Consider the following 19,864-nt stretch of genomic DNA (forward strand, 5'->3'; position numbering starts at 1 on the left):
ATTAGCCAAAGGCTACTTTCCATCTGCAGTCCCTGGCAGGTCAGAAGGAATCACATTATCACAACAATCCAAATGATAACATCTGATTAATATAGGTTGTACCTGTGCGGTACTGCACAGTCACCTCTAGTGGAGGCTCTGGTTATTCTCCCACTGGTGCTGGATCTGAGCATAATGAACTCACCCAAAGGCGGTGGCGCAAGTCCATGCAGGATCTTATATACATACAGTGCAAGCAAGTTTAAACTTTCTAAAACTATCAAAACTTTAAATATTGTATTTCTGGAGAATGGCAGTAATGGGAGGAAAATGATTTCCTATCCAATATTTTTTCAGCTTTTTTTAAGAGGGACTATTGGTTTTAACATACTTAAGCTTGCCAGTGACCAGTTGGTGACACATTATTCTATGTGAGAAAAAAATCATACAATGAAAAAACAATTTTGCAGCCTTCTCTGGGAGTAATGAGCTGATTTACCTAAAATTGTTAAGAGAAAGTTTTCATTTAAAATAATACCTTAGTAGCAGAAGATGTTTTCAGATGCTTAGTAAATGCACACAATATTATTAAAGGCAATGACTTGCACTTTAAGATTAATTTGTGCTTAAATTAAACTGTAAAGAAAAACTTGTGTGATAGGAGAAGACTCAAGTTGGCCGTGATGCTGTGGGTCATGGTTTTGTTTTCCTTTATTGAGTCTGGTGTTACAGAAGATGTTCTCAGTCGATTACCAAGTGTAGTCCTTCAATCACTGATGGGATAGTGAAGCAATGTTTTACAGTTTGGCTTGTCTTTGCAATTAGGAGAAACTGCTGGATGAAGTCAATGAGGAAGAGGGGGAGAATGGAGCAGCTGATGAAAATGGAGTCGTACACAAAAAAGTATGTTTATGCTTTTATCTGTACAGTATTTTTAAAAAATCCTTACTATTATGATAGTATTCTGATAATGAAAAACTTATATTTACCTTGCGGTTTTCCAATGTTTGTCTTTATGAAGGAGGAGAAAAGGAAAAGGAGAGGTGGTGGTGGTGGAGGAGAGATAAAAGAGGATAGTGGAGACGCTGAGAGTGGGGCAGGAAGCTCTACAGTGAACACCCCTTTACTCCACAACACTGGAGTTGGGGTCAGCACACGGCGTACCACCTATGTCATGGTCAGTAAAAAAAACAAGTTGTTTATATTGTCTATTATAAGAAGAGTTAAGTCATGTAACTGGTTAATATATTTTCCTCTTTACAGGAAGCTTCATTAGCTGATGAAAAGTCCTTAGTACCAAATCTGCCAGGCCCACTTGCTCCTCCCAAACCAGCCAGATCCACCAAGCCTCGGCCGAAAAGCCGGATATCTCGCTATCGATCAAATTCCTCTCTGCGTGCTAGGCGTCAACGTCAAGCACTTGCTCAACAAGCTGCAGTGGCAGCGGCTGCAGCAGCAGTTTTAACGTCAACATGTGTTGATCATAGCGTTGCTCTAGATGAGGAGGGATCACAGGGTCCTTTCAGCACTGAACATGTCTCTGGAGAGAGTGGACTTGGGACTGATCTTCTAGATGGAGATGGTCAGGGGCTGAACTGTATGAACAGGAATAGTTTGCGCTTCCCTAAGACCAAGAAGGTTGGGTTTTTTTCTCCTTCGTTTTAACCTCTTTTACAGTTGCGTTTGGCATTTTGTCAAGTCTAAACCAATGCAGAGGGAACCATTGACATATACCTTTTTTTCTAGTATCTGGTGACAGAGTGGTTAAATGACAAGATTCCTGGAGGGGAGAAAGTTCATCAAGAAATGCCTGTTGAGCGACCGCTGCGGATAACCACTGACCCCACTGTGCTGGCCACAACCCTCAATATGCTTCCAGGCCTCTCCCACTCATCACTTATCTGCACCACACCCAGGCACTATGTTCGATTTGGCTCTCCCTTCAATCCTGAAAGACGCCGCCCGCGTCCACTTCAAATGGATGGTACTTATGGCTGCTACAAAAAGGTAACACACAAGACATTAAAACTTTAAAGCTTTTATGTACCGGTACTGATGAAAATATATATAATGATGGTAGTGCGTATCTGTGTAGCTGCTTCTTGATCTCACAGGGTTAAGCCCACTTTTATAGTCTTTGATAGCCAAACAGAACTTAAAAATATGGGATGGTTTTGCAATAACGGGCTCAACAGTCTGTTACTGCTGTTGAGCTACAGCTCCTAAAAACACCAGACTGGTGTAGCAAAGTGCAATTTTGGAGGCAAGAGCAAATGCTGTGTTAGCAGGCAGTCTAGAGGCAAGCAAAGTGAATTGTCGGCAAGGCTGAGGGTGAATGCTCACCTCTATCAATCCCCATCCCTTTTTCTGGCCAATGTCTGCTCCCTGGACAACAAATTGGACCTGCTGAGGCTGGGTGCGTCTCATGAGATGATTCACAGAAACCTGGCCAAGCAACAAAATTTCCAGAGCCCTATACTATGAAGTTGTTAAGCCTGTGTCCTGTACGACACCTCTGGTTAACTTACAGGGGTAATCTTTTGCTGAACGGCTTAACTGCTCCAGAGCAGGTCATGTTCTGGATTAGAGACCAGGGAGTACGCAAACAATCAGTTATTTTGGAAAATGGCTTGCTCATTCTTAACCCATTGAGTGCCATTCACGTCTATAGACGTGCCCATACCAGCCTGTCATTGCCCGATCCCATTAGATCTCGGAAGCTAAGCAGGTCTGGGCCTGGTTAGTAGTTGGATGGGAGACCACAGAGAATTCCATTTGCCACAGTGAGGTGGCAGTCACCAAGACCGGTCTCGACTACCACAACACTAGAGATAGCGTCTGTGTTGACGCTCCAATCCAGATGATGATTGAGACGCATAAAAAAGTATTTATAACCCATGTTCTAAAACCTGTTATTTTTAATCAGAATTAATTTTTAATCCAATTTAATGGACTCACATTTTAGCTTCTAGCTCCAGAAGGAATCACCACAGAGGCCTGAAACTTGTGCACATCACCAAAGAACTGATAAGTCAATAGATCTTGAAAGTATCTCACACAGTGTGGGCGTGGCAAGCCTTCGACTCTGGTTGAGATCGCCATTTTAATCCTGAAACAGTAAATATGTAATATCTTTGCTGTACATGGTCTAATTGATGTGAAACTTGATGATCACTTTACCACAACTAAGACATACCAGTAAAAAAAAATAACTGACTGTAGACACAGTACCACCTACTTGTGAGCATGAGATTTTTTTTCACACAATTTCAAAAAAGCATAAAAATTATAGGAAGGTCCGAGGAGGCTGAAACTTGTCTCTACGTAATCGGCTTTTCTATGACTGACATTTCATACACTGCTAGCTATGGTCTACCAAGAAGTCCGTCACTCTAACTTTTTAAAGATATGTCACACATGAAAAAGGCTTGTGTATATGTAAATAAAGGTTGGTACACAAACTTTTGGTAAGGAAGAGCCACTGCTTCAAAGCTACTGATTTAGTGTTAAATGACACACTCACTGTCTGCCTCATGAGTGGGATCCTCAGCATTCAAACACCTGGAGAGCAAGTACTCTTATATCCGACTACTCTGCGGTTTTCAACATTGTATTCTGCACCTTAAAGGTCCCATATCGTGCAATTTTCCACCTATCTCCATTTGTTCTAGGAACCCCACAAACATAGTATTTGAGGTTTATTTTCCCAAAGGGCTAAAACTCTGGAAAACAGGACACACAGCAACTCTACACAAACAGGCTGATTTGCGGCCTACTTATGCATATTCATGAGTAGGCGTGTCTATAGACAGGACACTGACTTCCTCCTCACCTCACGGTGACATAGGGCCAGAGAGGACGGCCCGCCTTCCTCCCACCTACTCCATAGCCGAGCTCATGCTGCTTTATAAACACAAACAGAGCGTGGGGACTGGGTGCTTTCTGGTACGTACATAGACTGTAGAAAATATATACATAACACAGGACGCCGAAATGCTTCAAAGTCGTCATCAAAATGGGAATGCATGTGTATGAAGCCCAAATAACACTTTTATGATGTTTAAAGCACAGAAAAGTCGATTTAGCTTAACATGGGCCCTTTATTGCCGCAGACGCACTCTTGACTCTTGACACCCCCTCCCCTCAGAAAGATGGCTGTAGAACATCACAACTTGACCACTCTTATTAGGAACAGCTTTTTTTCCTGAAGCTGTTACTTATCTATTTTATTACATTCTTTATATATTTTTAAGAGCGTAACACGAATAATTTAGTTCTGTCCATGTACAATGACAATAAAACAAAATCATTGAATCCATGATTTTGAATCTTGATAGGCCAAATTGCTGGTCTCATGGATCTTAATTTTTTAGTAAAAACAGAAAACTTTAGTTTATGCATATAACCCCGGTTCTGAGTAGAATAAGTGAGATGTCTCACAATGGGATACACAGTCCCTGTTGCCCTCAGAAGCACTTTTCTTCTTAACAGGGTGGTGGGTATCTTCACGCATTCAGGCCTGTCAGGTGGGGCCCCGCCCCTCTTTTGATGGCTGGGTCGCCGTGTAGAGATCGGGAGGGTGTGGTCGGGCTTGGCGGGGTGGTGGGTCTCTGGGGGGCATGGGGGCTCTCTTTGCGGGCCCCACCATGCCTGCGGTTGCGGTGCCAGGTGGCCCCGGCTTGGGCGGCGCCCTGTGAGCCGGGCTTTGCGGTGTGGCTGGGTCCTTTGGTGGAGGGGTGGGTCAGGCTGTCTAGGGCTCAGCGCATGGGCCGCATCAAGGAAAGGCATTCTGGCGCGCTCCGGGGTGCTTGGTCGATGCGCCTGGGGGCCGGCAGGGCAACTTGCAGCATCCCCTTGGTGCCCTCGGCGACTATGGGCATGGTCGTCGTCCCTGTTTCCGTTCCGGGTCCTTCTGGCCTGGGGTCCGGTCCCTGCTGGCTCTGGGCCCGCCGGCTGCCCATTCGGTGCGGCTCTGGCCGTCTGCTGGGCGTGGGCCTTGGCTCCTCTGCGGGGGTCTCGAGCGGGGGGCTCTCTGGGCCCTCCGCTCGGAGGGTTGAGTTCTTGTGGGTGGGTGGGGTGGGCGAGATGCTGGCGGGGGGCCTTGGGGTTGGGGGTTGGGGTCGGTGGCGGGATGCGCTGGGTGCTCGGCTGCTTGGGGCTTCCTCGGATGTGTGTGTTGGGGGCGGTGGCTGCCTCTCGGCCTGGGGTCTCGGAGGCGTCTGGTGGGCTGCTCGGCCATGGGGGGGTGGCCTGGGGCTCCTTGGCCCCCGCTCTTTCTGCTGGCCTGGCTGCATCTGCGGGCCCAGGGCAGTTCCTGGGTTTGCGGTAGCAGTTTTTGCATATATACTGGTCTACGATGCACTGGCACACCTTGGGATGTGGGATAAAACTCATACTGGGCTTAACTTTAGACACGTTTATCCCAAATACCTGCTTTAGGTATTATCACTCACTCATTCCCCCTGTCCACAGCCACCACCATTAAAAAAAAAATAAGAAAGAAGCACTTTTCTCAATCCGCCAAGCCCTGATTGGCTGGAAAGAACTGTCTACCCGCCAGGGACACTCTCACCCTCTATAAGAGAGAGGGCGGATGTGCTGTTCCTGATTCAAAATAAACACCTCTTCTCACTTGTTCGAGCAAGAAGGGTTGTCTGGTGAGACATGTCAATCATATTACTCATAGAACCGGGGTTATATGCTTAACCTAAAGTTCCATTTCATAATATTTCGTGAGATGTCTCACTATTAGATATGGCAGATCCTGTACTTGCTTATCGAGCGAATACCAGCCCGCAAGGTAGAGTCCGTTATACATCAGGACAGTAGAAAAGTCCAGCATGTAAAACCGGACAAATGTGAGAAGTGAGGTCCAACTCGCCACGCCAATGTCCAGAACAGACACTCTCCTGAACAAGGTCCAGGACGTGGCAAGACCTTGACTCGAGTGTGCATGCATGCAGACCGTCAGGCAGCCGCAGACCTCGACTCTTGCAAGCCAAAGCACCGGCATGCAGGCATTGCTTAGTAACTTTGGGATAAGGATTGGCTCTAAGCGCTGGAGTGTGAAGCGGGGCTCGGCTCGCGCCTCGGCTGGAGGAGCAGCCACCGCCGCCGCCCTCCTCTCCCTGCCACCAGAGGCCTGTCGTTCGGCCCTCCTTGCTGTGTCGATGGTGCTCCCCCTCTACTCCCTGGCCTTGTCGCCATTGTTGCCCCCTTCACCAGGGGACGGCCGATCCAACGTGCACGGTGCGGTGTCCGGCACCAGGTGAAAGGTGGGTTGGCGGAGGTGGCCGGCTCAATGGCATCTTTTTAGCCTCCTCAGAAGTAGTTTTAAACTTTTTGCTTGCCTCGGCCATGACCAGGAGTCGAACAGGCGAAAAAATACTAGCAAGAGCCTTAGCTTAATGAGTAGATCTGAGCTTGTGGTCACGTGACTGCCATAAAGTGATACATTCTCCAGGTCACATGACCTGGCCAAAGACCTTCCGTCTCTCCAAACTTACATGGGCGGTATTTCAAGAGGGAAGCCCCGCTCGGAGCATTGATACTGTCAAGCGCTGTATATTGGCATGAGGAATCATGTAAAATAACTCATACGGGTCAACTCTTTAGGTCAGAAAGTTTGTAGTCTGCCTTTAATTAATAATAATTCATTATTACGAAGCATTTATGAGAATCACCACCAGAACTCACGGTGAAACCAGTGGTCAGGACATGGGGTGAAGCCTGTGTGCTGCCTTCATAAAACGGCCGATCAGCAGGTTTATCCCCAAAGCCCACATGGCAGGCTGCGATTGCTGCCAAATGCACTTTCACAGCTTTGCGCTTGTCAATCAGGCCCTGCAGGAATTATATCACCCTCACCAGGCACTGAAAAAGGACGTGACACTCCTGGAGGCACCAGCCCTCGAAGAACTTTAGGTTATACACATTACCCCGGTTCCATGAGTAATATGAGTGAGATGTTTCACTCATAATATGAAATGGAACCCTCCACTTGCAGTCATACAACGATCTAGTGGAAGAGGCCCGGGCACTCTGTATGATGGAGATCACACTCTGTGAGAGTCCCACCTCTGACAGACGGAGCCATTCAGGGGCTAAGCCCACAGCTCCATTCACTCTGGGTGTGCGTGGATGATTGTTCCCCCCGCCTGTGACAGCAGCACCCTGCACAGTGGGAGCCACCACAGACAAGCGCACAGCAGCTGGTAAATCTCTGCCAGCCAGTGCATGGCTGGCCAATGTGGAGCCATCAGGATCAGCGCATGACCTTGCTCCCTCACCCTGGATAGAGTGGGGGGTATGAGGGCCAATAGGGGAAACACATAAAGCAATAACACACGCGGCCAGGCGTGTGCTAATGCATCTACGCAAAGGGGAGTATACACTCCGCACACGGAGAAAAACAATGCGCACTGCGTGTTTTTCTCCGCAGCGAACAGATCCACCTCGGCCCGTCCGTAACGGGCCCACAACTGTTGTACCACCATGGGTGAAACCTCCATTCCCCTCAGAGAGAAGAGATGATCACATCCTCAGTTCGCGTGCCAGCAGCAGTCAACGGGAGCATTAGCCGCCCTGGCGGTTGATATACGCTACCATCGTGGTACTGTCTGTCCTCACCAAGACATGATGTCCCCTGAGAGAAGTGGATCAGCGAGAGGCACAGCGCTGACATCTCCAAATAATTCATGTGATAGCGACGGAGGTCTGTGCCCCAGCAGCCCCTCACAGACCTACCCTCACACACTCCACCCCAGTCCGTCAGGCTGGAGATCACTTTCCTGGAAGTCACAGTCCCCATGGAGACACTGCGCATCAGGAAATTTGAGGTCCGCCAGCGGCACAGAGCTGCGCTGCACTCCGGCGTAACTAGCACCCTCCGTGCGCCATGACGCACAGGGCTGAGCCCATGAGAGGCCACTCACAGCTGGAATTCACTCATGTGGAGGCGGCCAAGGCGGATATGTGGATGGCCAAAGCCATCAGCCGAGTAGCCAAAGACACAATCTGAGCTGAACAGATTTACCAGTTCAAAACAGCACAAGTTATGTCCTGAATGTCTCCACCCGCTGCGCCGAGAGGTATGCGGTGAGAGCACAGGGACAGTCCCAGAAAGACAGTTTCCTTTGTAGGGGACAACATGCTCTTTTCTGCGTTTATTACAAATCCTAGATCAGATAGGTGACGTAACAGATTGCGCGTGTCCTCTGCGGCCTCCGATTTTGATTGTGCCAATCATCCAAATTGGTGGCCAAGTGGATGCCCCGCCTCCTCAACGGGGCTATTGCTGGGAGCATACGGTATTCATAGCATATCCTCAGGAAAGCAAACCTTAGGTACTTTCTGTGAGGGGGATATATATCGGCATGTAAAAATATGCATCCTTCAGGTTGACAAACGTGAACCAATCTCCCTGACGCACCAGGTGCAAAAGGCAGGCGTGCCTAAGCGTCCTGAACTTCTACCTCCTGAGAAAGCTGTTCAGAGCCCGCAAATCCAGAATAGGTTGAATGCCTGTCCCACCTCGTTTGGGGACCAGAAAATACCTGGAGTAGAACCCACTCTGGGACTGTGTGGGCGGAATAGTATAGACTGCTCCTCTGCTCAGCAGAGAGCCAATCACCTCCTGTAATACACGGGCTGAGTCCCCCTGGGCCTGAGTGTGTATTACACCGGCAAACCGGGGAGGGACAGCCGCAAACTGTGGACAGACAGACCGCCTTTTCCTTCCTCCTTGTCTGTGTATGCTGAGCAGGCTGTGCCGGCGCAGCAGCGTCCGAGGCTGGGAGCTTTCCGGGCCAGCCGGGCGGGCCTTGCTGAGGCTGCATCAAGGCGGGGCTGATCGCGGTGTCTTGTACAGCGGACCCTGGGGGGCAGTTTGAGACAATCTCTTCCATGCTGAGCCATGGGCAGCAGCAGAGCCCAGAAGGGTCGTGTCCTCTTCGCTCGCTGCAACAGAAGCACCGTAAGGAGGAAGAAAGGGGTCCTGGGCAGCATATTAGTCCAAGACAGCAGCTGGCTCGCTTGTGTCTGGAGGCAAAGATACTGGTGGTATGGAGCTTTTGGCCAGGCTGTTCACTGTTGTGAGCGCTCGAGAGGATGGCCGACATGCCGGGGAGCCTGGAGACATCAAGGGCAGGGCAGCCTGGGGCGACAGCTAGTGTGCTGAGGCCGTGGAGCTCTGGACCTGTACAGAGCTCGGAGCGGGGCGGTCATCAGAGTGAGAGCACCTCAGAAGGCCAACGTGCCCAGGAGCCCAGAGGCGTCGAGGGCAGGGTTGGGCCTGATACTACAGCAGTTGTGCTGATGTCTGGGAGCTCTGGACCTGGCTCGGTGCAGAGCTCGGGAACTCTGGCAGAGAGCTGCTTGAGGACCAACGCGGCAGTGTTGAAGAAGAGCCGGCAGTCGGAGCTGGGGCTCTGAGGTTTACTTACCTGTTAGTGGAGCAGCACTTAACCAAGCAGAGCAAGGTAAGCACTGGTTGCTTTTTTGACCTGTTGTGGTCCACGCAATGCATCTATACTTACCAGCGACTGTCGAAGAGGTTTTTGAATGAGGAACTGCACGTCCGCCCTCCCTCTTTTAAAGGGTGAGAGTGTCGCTGGCGGATGGACAGTTCTTTCCAGCCAATCAGGGCTTGGCGAATTGAGAAAAATGCTTCTGAGGGCTACAGGGAATGTGTCCCCCATAGTGAGACATCTCATGAAATATTATAAAATAGAACTTTATTTTTGCTTTAAAGAACAGGAACCATTTTTTTTCCTTCTGGGATAATAATGTTTTAAAACTGCTTGCAAACAAAAATACCCACTTCCGATACCTACTAGACATGGAAATTTCAAGTGATAATTTGGGGTTCAGTTTATTGGTTTTTAATTTGATTCAGTTGTCCTACAATGACAGTGTATTTAAAAACAGGTGTGCACCTGCAATGTGTTACCGTATTTTTCGGACTATAAGGCGCACCGGATTATAAGGCGCACTATCAATGAATGGACCTGACTGGGTGTATTTTAATACATAAGGCGCGCCGGACTATAAGGCGCACCGGTTTGTTATTATTAATATTATTATTATTAAGACGCATTAAGCGAAAAAAAATAGTCAGATAAGTCAAACTTTACTCAACTCATTAACAATAACTCTCAACATTGTTCAGGTTTAACACAAAATACAGAACAATACACTCACTTTTTCAGTTCAGTATGTTGAAGCACAGTAGTTAATTTCATACATAAGGCGCACTGTCGATTTTTGAGAAAATTAAAGGATTTTAAGTGCGCCTTATAGTCCGAAAAATACGGCAATACATGCTTTTAGAGAGAAACCTTGCTTTTGTGGCACATATAATACATTCTGCTGGAGAGGGATTTTGTATTTGTTTTACATGGAGCCGACGTTGCCACACAGTTTTAAAAGTAACTAACAGTGTGCCCGCGGTTAAAAAGTATTAAATTGTCTTAAATTTTGTTCAGATAGGTCTTAAATGTGCTTTAGTCACATCACCACAGGAATTTCTGCTGAGCACGATCTGAACGCTCCTCTCATCCCATTCCATCTTGCCCCGTCATTTATTCACGTGACGCAATAAGTCTGTTGCCAATTTGATGACAAATGGCTTGAATACCCGGTCTAGTTATTTACATTTTTTTAGAAGGCCTAATTTTAGATCAAAGCTCCACATATGGCATTACACGGTTAAGGATCTGATAAAAGCACTTGGCGTTTGGTTTGCTCACAGGTTCCAGTCAATTTTGATTTCTGGGTTATTGTCCACTGATAATAAATGTTGTGAGAATTGTGTTACAATGAATATCATTTAGGACAATGTTGATATTTTTGTTATCTTTCCACATTAACAAAAACATTTGAAGAATGTTCTTGAACAAGTGATTATTTTAATTTTACCTTATTGTATATTATTGACTGACATCAATGCCTTTATTTGTAAAATTATATATTTTCCCTATGGTCTGCATTTCCATCGTCAGTTTGGTCTTACATTTTCCTTAAGGTGGTATTAAAATGTCTTTAAAAGTCTTAAATATAACTTCTTCCTTCCTGTAGTCACCCTGTTTAATAGTGACACTAATACCAGTGTATCAAAAATGTATTTCTCCCCATTTGGAACCAGCAGAGGTAATATTTTCTTTATTGTATAGCCCAAGTAAAAACATGCATTTGTCTTATTTTGATGCAGAGGTGGATCAAACAGGTAGAGGATGAGAGCTGCTCAGCCAGCATGGAGGATGGCACAGACTCTACTTCCTCACAGCAAAGTAACAGTAGCAGATCTACCCCTAACCCACCATCTTGTGGTATAAACCTCTACTATCTCATATAATCATAAAGCAATTCAGTTTTAACTGCTATTGTTTGTTTTACAACCTTTTGTACTTTTCTTTGATAGTGGAGGGAAATCTGTTTTTTTTTTCCAAGTGCTAATTTTATCTCTCATCCTTTGTTTGTAAAACCACAGATGTAAATGCACCATTCAAAAAGCGCCGCTCCAAGTATAAAACCGAATTTACACAAGCACCCTTGGACCTACTGCTTCGCCCCTTATCACCTATCACACCACCACTTCCCGAGGACTCTCTCCACCCCTTGCTCCATACTCAATGTGGCCTACTGCTACCCGATGGCCTCAATTACTCACCTTTGCCCTCGCTCTCTGCCAGTCGCTGCAACACACCCCTGCAGTTTGAAGTAAGGCCACAACATCTTTGTACCCTATATGTATAGTAAAACTTTTGTTCTGACGGAAGTCAGCATCATGGCAAACTTTTTCTTTGGAAAGTGTTACATTCCTTTTTTGCAAAACACATTTTCAAGCTATACAATATAGCCAAGGCGTTCAAACAAAGATAACAAAAGTGGATTCAGAAATCAGGAGCAGAGCAAGTATACTTTTTTATTGAACATTTATAAGTTATTTGACAACTTTTAGACCAACATTCCCTTGCTATCGCTAGGTGCTTGACAACTTTTAGATCAACATACCCTTGCTATCGCTAGGTGCTTATATGCTTTGTATTTCTTGGTAGAATATATCATCCCCTGAAGCCTCTCCTGTCCATAGGCCAGACTCAATTTCTCCAGAGGTTTGTCCTTCATTATATCAGTTTACAAATACAAAATGATCCTACATTGTGGAATTCAACTAAACAATAATTTTCTTCTCACCTTCTCTTTCTGTGTTTGTTATATTCAGCCATGTAATCAGACATACTATGAATCTTCTCGGCCTCAGTTCACAGACCTATCACTTCCCTCCAGCTTGGAGAGTCCTGTGGGGATGACATCAGATGACCTTTCCTTTCCTGGTGCTGCCTCAGGACAAGATTCCCTTAATTCGTTTTCTGTAGCGACCAACGTTTTAAATCAACTCCTTCCTCCTTCAAGTCCTTCCTTAGACTCTAATCCCCAAAACAAGGAACAGGCTTTCAGGACAGAGTTTAACCTGATATACACCTGCTCTCCCCTTAATGCAAATCTGAACAACCCTGCTACGTCTGACCACCGGCAATCTGTGTCCGAAAGAGCATTGTCTCCAGCTGAGTCTTTTCTCAATTCCGTCAGTGGCCAGGGATTGCTCGGAGATATGGGCGCTGATTCCCTGTCACCATATGGGGAGCCTCTTTATAGAGGATGCTGTGCAGACAGTGGCACACCTTCTCACACCAGCTCACACCAGCCGCAAAGAAAGAAGGCAAGTTCTCTTTGCATCTGAATATCTTGATTTATTATGGTCTGGTGGGGGGGCTTTGTGAGAAATAACGCTATGTTTACGAGTTCTGTTTTTTCAGCCAAGAATGTCATTATTTAAACGGGAGCCAAACTTTCTAAAGTGCTTTTATCATCACAATGTTTAGTCAATCACTTTGAATCAGCTGCTAGTTGGTCCTTTGTGTCAAGCTAAGGAGGGAACCTTTTCCTATTATTTTCCTGTATACCTGAAGTGATGTCAACTCATGCCCAACCCGACCTCTTTTCCTCACTCTTGATGCTTTTTGCCAAGTGTGTCTTCCACTTTCCTTCCAAGGCAGAGAGCCAACCAGCATACCAATAGTCTCCTGACAGGGAAGCCAGATTACCAGGCTATAGCTCTAAGAAGCGAATACAAGCCAGTACAAAATATGGTGAATATGCCCCCATGACTATATATTTAGAAGTGTGCATGTAAATATTGTCTTTGCATCTGCATTCAATGCTCATCACTTGTGCAAACAACCATGTCCTCTTTTTCTTCTTCCAAACCAACATTACATTTTCAATTGTCATGGAAAGTTAGTTTGCAGCATAATGTATTTTACTACAATTTATTACAGGGCCTATATTATAAAATTCAGAAGGAACATTTACAGAACGTATCTTTCCCTAAGATAAATGATACATTTTGTCCATCTGATATAACTGTTTTGTTTTGTAAAGTTCTCATTCAATCTAGGTTAGATCTCGTCAGTTATAAAGGAAAAAAACTCATTCAGTTGGTTAATTGTAAAAACGAATCCTCAATTCTTCTGAATGAATAGGTTGTTCTCACATAATATTTGTCTTAACTAAGTTCAGATTTTTTTTCTGATGCTACAGAAACTGTTGGACCTTTTTTCCTGTTAAAATATATATTTGTTTATTTCTTGTCAATCATGTTGTTATTTTCATAAAACGTTTTGATGTCATGTTGTTTCATTAGAGTGAATGTGATGTATTTGAAATTGCGTATTAATAGTAAATCATTAAATAAACTGGCAAATCTTTACAAACTCATTCTTTTATCCAAAAACGTGTTTGTTGGTATCTTTTTTTTTTTTCTTTTTTCATTTTGATGACCAAAATGCAATCATATCATCTGATCTGTATAAGCAGAAGCAGAGCTTTGCTGAATGTATAGAATTTTTGCAAAGAATTAGCTACTGTGTCATCATTGCAGTTCTCCTCAATTGACGATTTTTTTGGTAAAATGTGCAGATGTGCAAAAATATACTGCAGGCGAAGTCTGTTTCAGTTTTTTTTCTAGATTGATAATTCAAATTTAACATTGGTATTTGTCAATACAGGACACTTTTCTCTTCTTCTGTTAAAATGGTTGGTTGCAAATGTTGCAGTATGTAACCTTAAAATGCGCACATACTTGCACACAAAATTTAATTTTTGTTCCCTCCTGTTTATATAACAAGATAGATGTTCCCTCATTCTTGTTGACAACAGTTGAAGCGTGTGTTTATGTTCTGTGTGTTTGCTTGATCCTTTTGTACATTGTATGCTTGTTGCTCTGCATCATGGTGTGGTGCATTTAAAGTTTTTTTTTCCCCCTCTCTCAACATTCAGAAAAAGCAAGTCAAGTTACTAACAGTAAAGATTATAGTAATATTAAAGCGATATTACTGAATTCAAATTTTAACAGTCTCAAACTTTTAATATTTGAAATTATTTCATACCATTTTTTTTTTTTATTTGAGATATCTCAAGTAGGACCACTCTCCTTTGGTGCATGCAGTCTGCCCATACTGTGTAGTTTTGGTGACCAATGTGATCCAATCAACACTGTGTCATGACATTGTATGATTGTGCCATTTGTTACACCTCACACTGCTAAATAGGTTCTCTTTGTTATTTATTGCCTTAGGTATCTTTGCTAGAATATCGTAAAAGGAAGCAAGGTAGCAGTCGTGCCAAGGAAACTATTGGCAGCAACTCCTCTCAGGGCAACACCCCCACTCAGCCTCATCGATCAAATTACCATCATCAGATGCACACCTTGCCCCCCCCCCATGGTTCTTTTCTACATGCTGCCTCAATTCCACAGATGGAGGATGTTATCCCCTCAGATCTCAATGGTGCACTACTGCAATCCCCACATCAGGAAAAAAAAAACCAATGGTGAGAAGCCAGAATCTTTGGAAACGTTTCTTTAGCTGAAAATTTTAACATTTTCTTTACAATGCTGATCTTTTTTGGGTGTTTTTAGGATGGTTCCCACCACTGTAGAACGCCTAAGGGAAGGTCAAGGGGTTCTAGAGCGAGTGCTGCGAAGCATCAAGATGGAGGGCATTTACAATAGCAATGACTGCTCGACTGAGAAGGAATGCGGTAAGAATGGGTTGAAAGCCTGCAAGACTGATTCTGAAAAACATCTGCTAATAAGAACTTTGTAAATGTGCAGTTCTTAGTTTTGTGCCTCTCTTGTATTGACTCATATTTCTCTTGATTTTTTTTAGATCTAAATTTGTTTGAGATGAAGGCAACAACCAGGTCACCCATGAAAAGTTCACTCAGTTCCAGCCCTGCTCTTTTTGCTCACCAGGTAGCCAATTTAATGTTAACATGGCTCAACAGGCTATTTGTGTACGCATCATGATGTTAAGAGGGGGCAGTGCAGCTACAGTGCCTCTCAAAAGTACTAATACACCTTGAATTTTTGCACATTTTGTCATGTTTACAACCATAAACATAAAGATTTTATTTAGATTTTTTTACTGAAAGTTCACACACAAGTAACAAACAACTGTGAAGTGAAAGTAAAATGATACGTGATTCTGTTATTTTTCAAAAAATAGAAAACCGGAAAGTTGGGCATGCACAAGTATTCATACAGCATGACTTAATACTTTGTGGAACCCCCTTTTGCTGCAATAACAGCAGCAAGTCTTTTGGGGTATGACTCTACAAGATTTGCACATCTAGAGACAGGATGTTTAGCTCATTCCTTTTTACAAAACAACTTGACCTCTGTCAAATTAGATGGAGAGCGTTTGTGAACAGCAGTTTTCAGGTCTTTCTACAGATTTTCTGTTGGATTTAGGTCTGGACTTTGACTGGGCTATTCTAACACATGAATATGTTTTGTTTTAAACCATTCCATTGTAGATTTAGCTTTGTGTTTAGGGTCATTGTCCTGCTGGAAGGTGAATCTTCGCCCCAGCCTCAATTCTCTTGCTGACTTTAGCAGGTTTTCCTCCAAAATGTCCCTGTATTTGGCTCCATCCATCTTCCTAGCTATTCTTACAGTCTTCCCAGTCCCTGCTGAAGAAAAGCAGCCCCATAGCATAATGCTCCCCCCACCATATTTGACACTGGGGATGGTGCACTCAGGACTATGAGCAGTGTTAAGTTTGCGCCATACATAACGTTTTGCGTTTGGGCCAAAGGGTAAAATTTTTGTCTCATCTGACCAAAGCACCTTCTTCCACATGGTAGTATGACTTCTGGCAAACTCCAAAAAGGTTTCTTATGGCCTCCTTTCAATAATGACTTTCTTCTTGCCACTCGTCCATAAAGGCCAGATTTGTGTAGAGTACGATTCCCCCATCTCAGTGGCAGTACTTCGCAGCTCCTCCAGAGTCATCTTGGGGCACTTGGTTGCCTTTCTGACCAGTGCTCTCCTTGTTCAATCTGTTAGTTTAGGTGGGCGGCCGTGTCTTGGTAAGTTTGCAGTGGTGCCATACTCTTTCTATTTCCGAATGATGGATTGAACAGTGCGCCGTGAGATGTTCAAATCTTGGGAAATCTTGGTATAACTTAACGCTGCTTTAAACTTCTCCACAACTTTATCCCTGACCTCTCTGGTGTGCTCCTTGGCCTTCATGATGTTGTTTAGTGACCAATACACTCCGACCATAGCTCTGAGGCCCTCACAGAACAGCTGTATTTATACTAAGAGTAGATTACACACAGGTAGCCTCTATTTAATCATTAGGGCAAGGTGTGAACATTCAGCAGTCATTAGGAATGTTTTATAGGCAATTTAATGCACTCAGAAAAATGCTGTATGAATACTTGTGCACGCCCTACTTTTCACTTTTCTATTTTTAAAATAACAGAATCATGTATCATTTTACTTTCACTTCACAGTTGTCTGTTACTTGTGTGAACTTTCAATAAAAAATTCAAATTAAATCTTTGTTTATGCTTGTAAACATGACAAAATGTGCAAAAGTTCAAGGTGTATTAGTACTTTTGAGAGGCACTGTAGTTACCAGGGTTAAGTTTAGTATTTCTTTTTTTGGTACTCAAGGGTGCAAATTGTAATTTAAGTCTTGCATATACACAGCGCTTGGAGAGTGATGTGTATACGCAGGTATCGTAAAACTGAAACCTTGTCTCAGTGGAATTATCTTTATAAAGGTTATTAATACAAATAAATGTTTTAGGCTATCTTTTACAATGTACTGATTGTTTGTGTGTGTCTGTGTATAGGTCAAGTCAACAGAAAGTCATGATCAGGCTCTCAGTCCATCTTTTCTCCAGGAGACATCCAGCTCTCCATTCCGAGGTCCCTCAGGCCAGGGCCTCCACCCTTGTCTCTCACTGCAAAGACAGTCACAGGATTGCTGCGGGCCATCCCACCCAAGTCATACCCATACAATATTGTCAGACTCCAGGCCATTAGCAAGTTCTCTGCACCAGCCTAGTGGCAGCAGTGATGGGGACAGAGATGATACTTGTTGGCACAACTTGAAAGAAAGCTTTCAGAACAGCTGTAGTCCAACAGGGCTTCTAACTATGGGATCCAGGAACCATAGGAAGACAAAAATAGAGTCAAATCTCCTGACCACTCAAGAGAGTCAACATCAGTTGTCCTGTGGCCTTAAGTCAAGTGGCCAAAGCCAGGCAGGGCTTCAAGTAAGCACCAGGCTTTTGTCAACTTCCAGAGCCTCACACTATCCACAACGAGGGACTGGCCATAGTCAATTCCAGCACTCTCCTCTTCAGGGACCTGGAGTAAGGACACAGTCAGGAAGCTTTTAACACCAAGTATGCAAATGTAAGCTATATGTTGGCTTCCTCCTCAAACCCAGAAGCTGCAGTGAAATGAGAATACGGGAGTAGAGGACTCGAGGACTACTTCATGGTTTTTGCTTCTTCTTTTTGTTCGTTCCTTCTTTACTTTAACAAGAATTTGTTTTTTACAAAATATATATAGAAAAGCAGAAATCAAGAGCAAGTTTAAACTGTCCCTGTTTCCTCCTGCAGTCTTTACCAGCCGGTTTTTTATAATATCACTAGGTCTTATCTTCTCCACCTGCACAACTGTCAAACAGCTGCTTTATACTGTAATGCATAAATTCAGGTTTTCTTTTTTTATATTTTTTGTCATTTGTTGCCTCAGTTAGTAATGCTTTTAAGATTTGGTTTGTGCCACATTTTCTGCAGTTAAAATTTCAATGTTTAAGTTGTAACTGAGGAGCCAGGATTCCACCTCGTATTGGGCCATTCCATGTTATAGCCAGTTTCCCTGTTTTTATATAACATATGAAGTCAGCATCTGTTTTTGCTCTGCCTCAATCTGTGTAGGCTTTACTTTTTTAGATGACTCGACTGTAGAAAACAAATAGTGTACTTGAGAAAAAAGGGCCTTGGAAATATTAGTACTGTCCAATAAATCAAATTCTCTATATTCTGTTAGGCTGCACTACAGTTTAGTCATTATTTCATTTAAAATCTGCATTTGTATCAAGATTAATTACTGAGGTTTTGGAAGGAATTTTAGAATTTGTTTTCAAACCGAGAATAAAAAAAGCTGCTATGTTTTGCTGTGGGAGCTGCTCACTTCCTAGAGAATGCTGTATTTTTCTCTTTTGGAACTCCTTACCAACTGAGCACTACAGTTCATTGAAAACTTGAATTCAGGGAATGAAGGCTGCCTTTGGTAGGATTATTTAAAGAACCACTTATCTGACCCTCTATTATGTTGCTACAACTCACATTCTCTTCTAGCCAACAAACTGTAGGGTACTTATGTTACATGAATGTTAAACAGACAATAAAACTGCCAGGATCCAAAATTTTCCAGCACCTTAAGTGAAAGATATTTTGTGCTCTCAAAAGAAATGTGATATAGACATATGAAGAAAATATAGTACACTGAATTTGTTGCATGTTTGTCTAGTCAGTGACCAACTTCTGTCAGATGGTTGCAAGCTGTTTCATGCACCTCCAAAAACCAGGCGCTGTTTTCTGTTGTTTTTCTGATGTTTTATATTTACACAGATCACAGTAGTAACTATTTCAGTTGTTCACCTCCAGAAGATTAATGAGGCAAGAGATGTATTGCATTTTGATAATAAAATCATATTTGATTTTTAAACACTGGCATGCAAGAAATGAACTTCTCTCCATGTGCCTTGACAGCTAAAATAAACCCTAAAATATTCATTGATTTTTATTTTTCTCAAACTTGAAGATAAAATAAAGAACGAAAAAGAAACCCACCAGGATCGAGACATTTCATATGCATGTTTAACATATATATTACCGTGGTTCAATATAAGCAACTAATCACGCATACACTGTATGAACACATCTAGTTTGAGAAGGGATGAAATGAAGCAAAGTGCATCTAATTCTGCCAAATCTTTATAGTGTCCCAAAAAATAATGCAGGGGCAAATTATGATTAGTTAGGGCGACCGTGGCTCACGTGGTAGTGAGTCGTCTTCTGATCGAGAGGTTGGGAGTTCGATCCCAGTACCTGACTATGTGTCGAAGTGTCCTTGGGCAAGACACTGAACCCTAAGTTGCTCCCAGTGGTCGACTAGCGCCTTGCATGGCAGTCCTGTCCCACTGGTGTGTGAATGTGAGAGTGATTGGGTGAATGAGCTGATATGTAAAGCTCTTTGAGACTGCTTCAGTGTGGTGATAAGGCGCTATATAAAATCAAGTCCATTTACCATTTAGTTCAACTTCCATTTTCATAATAATCTTTAAAGTGTAACATCCATCATAGAAAAAATTTGACTACAAACACCTGGATGTGTGATCACTCTTCATATATTGTGTGAATTATGTGTACATGACACAAACGTGCATATTGACAACTATATATTTATACAATCTTACAACAATAGTTTCTTATCTTTCTCTTGGCAATGCCC

At 43.7% G+C, this 19,864-nt stretch overlaps 1 protein-coding gene across 5 annotated transcripts in view; it reads left to right on the forward strand.

Moving 5' to 3' along the window:
* Positions 1–19,198, forward strand: part of setd5 (SET domain containing 5) — an 81,994-nt gene extending 62,796 nt beyond the window's left edge. For 4 of the 5 annotated variants that reach the window (XM_028447726.1, XM_028447729.1, XM_028447727.1 and 1 more), the window contains 13 exons: positions 805–882; positions 1,001–1,156; positions 1,243–1,617; positions 1,726–1,986; positions 11,189–11,306; positions 11,468–11,697; positions 12,036–12,092; positions 12,203–12,700; positions 13,038–13,130; positions 14,618–14,871; positions 14,960–15,081; positions 15,210–15,295; positions 17,188–19,198. In XM_028447726.1, coding sequence (XP_028303527.1) covers positions 805–882; positions 1,001–1,156; positions 1,243–1,617; positions 1,726–1,986; positions 11,189–11,306; positions 11,468–11,697; positions 12,036–12,092; positions 12,203–12,700; positions 13,038–13,130; positions 14,618–14,871; positions 14,960–15,081; positions 15,210–15,295; positions 17,188–17,739 — 2,880 coding nt within the window. In that variant the 3' untranslated portion in view covers positions 17,740–19,198. The remainder of the gene's footprint in view (positions 1–804; positions 883–1,000; positions 1,157–1,242; positions 1,618–1,725; positions 1,987–11,188; positions 11,307–11,467; positions 11,698–12,035; positions 12,093–12,202; positions 12,701–13,037; positions 13,131–14,617; positions 14,872–14,959; positions 15,082–15,209; positions 15,296–17,187) is intronic. The other variant, XM_028447728.1, reaches the window with a different exon arrangement.
* The last annotated feature ends 666 nt before the right edge of the window (positions 19,199–19,864 follow it).

Source organism: Gouania willdenowi, chromosome 5, assembly GCF_900634775.1.
Source record: "Gouania willdenowi chromosome 5, fGouWil2.1, whole genome shotgun sequence".
Classification (NCBI taxonomy): Eukaryota; Metazoa; Chordata; class Actinopteri; order Blenniiformes; family Gobiesocidae; genus Gouania; species Gouania willdenowi.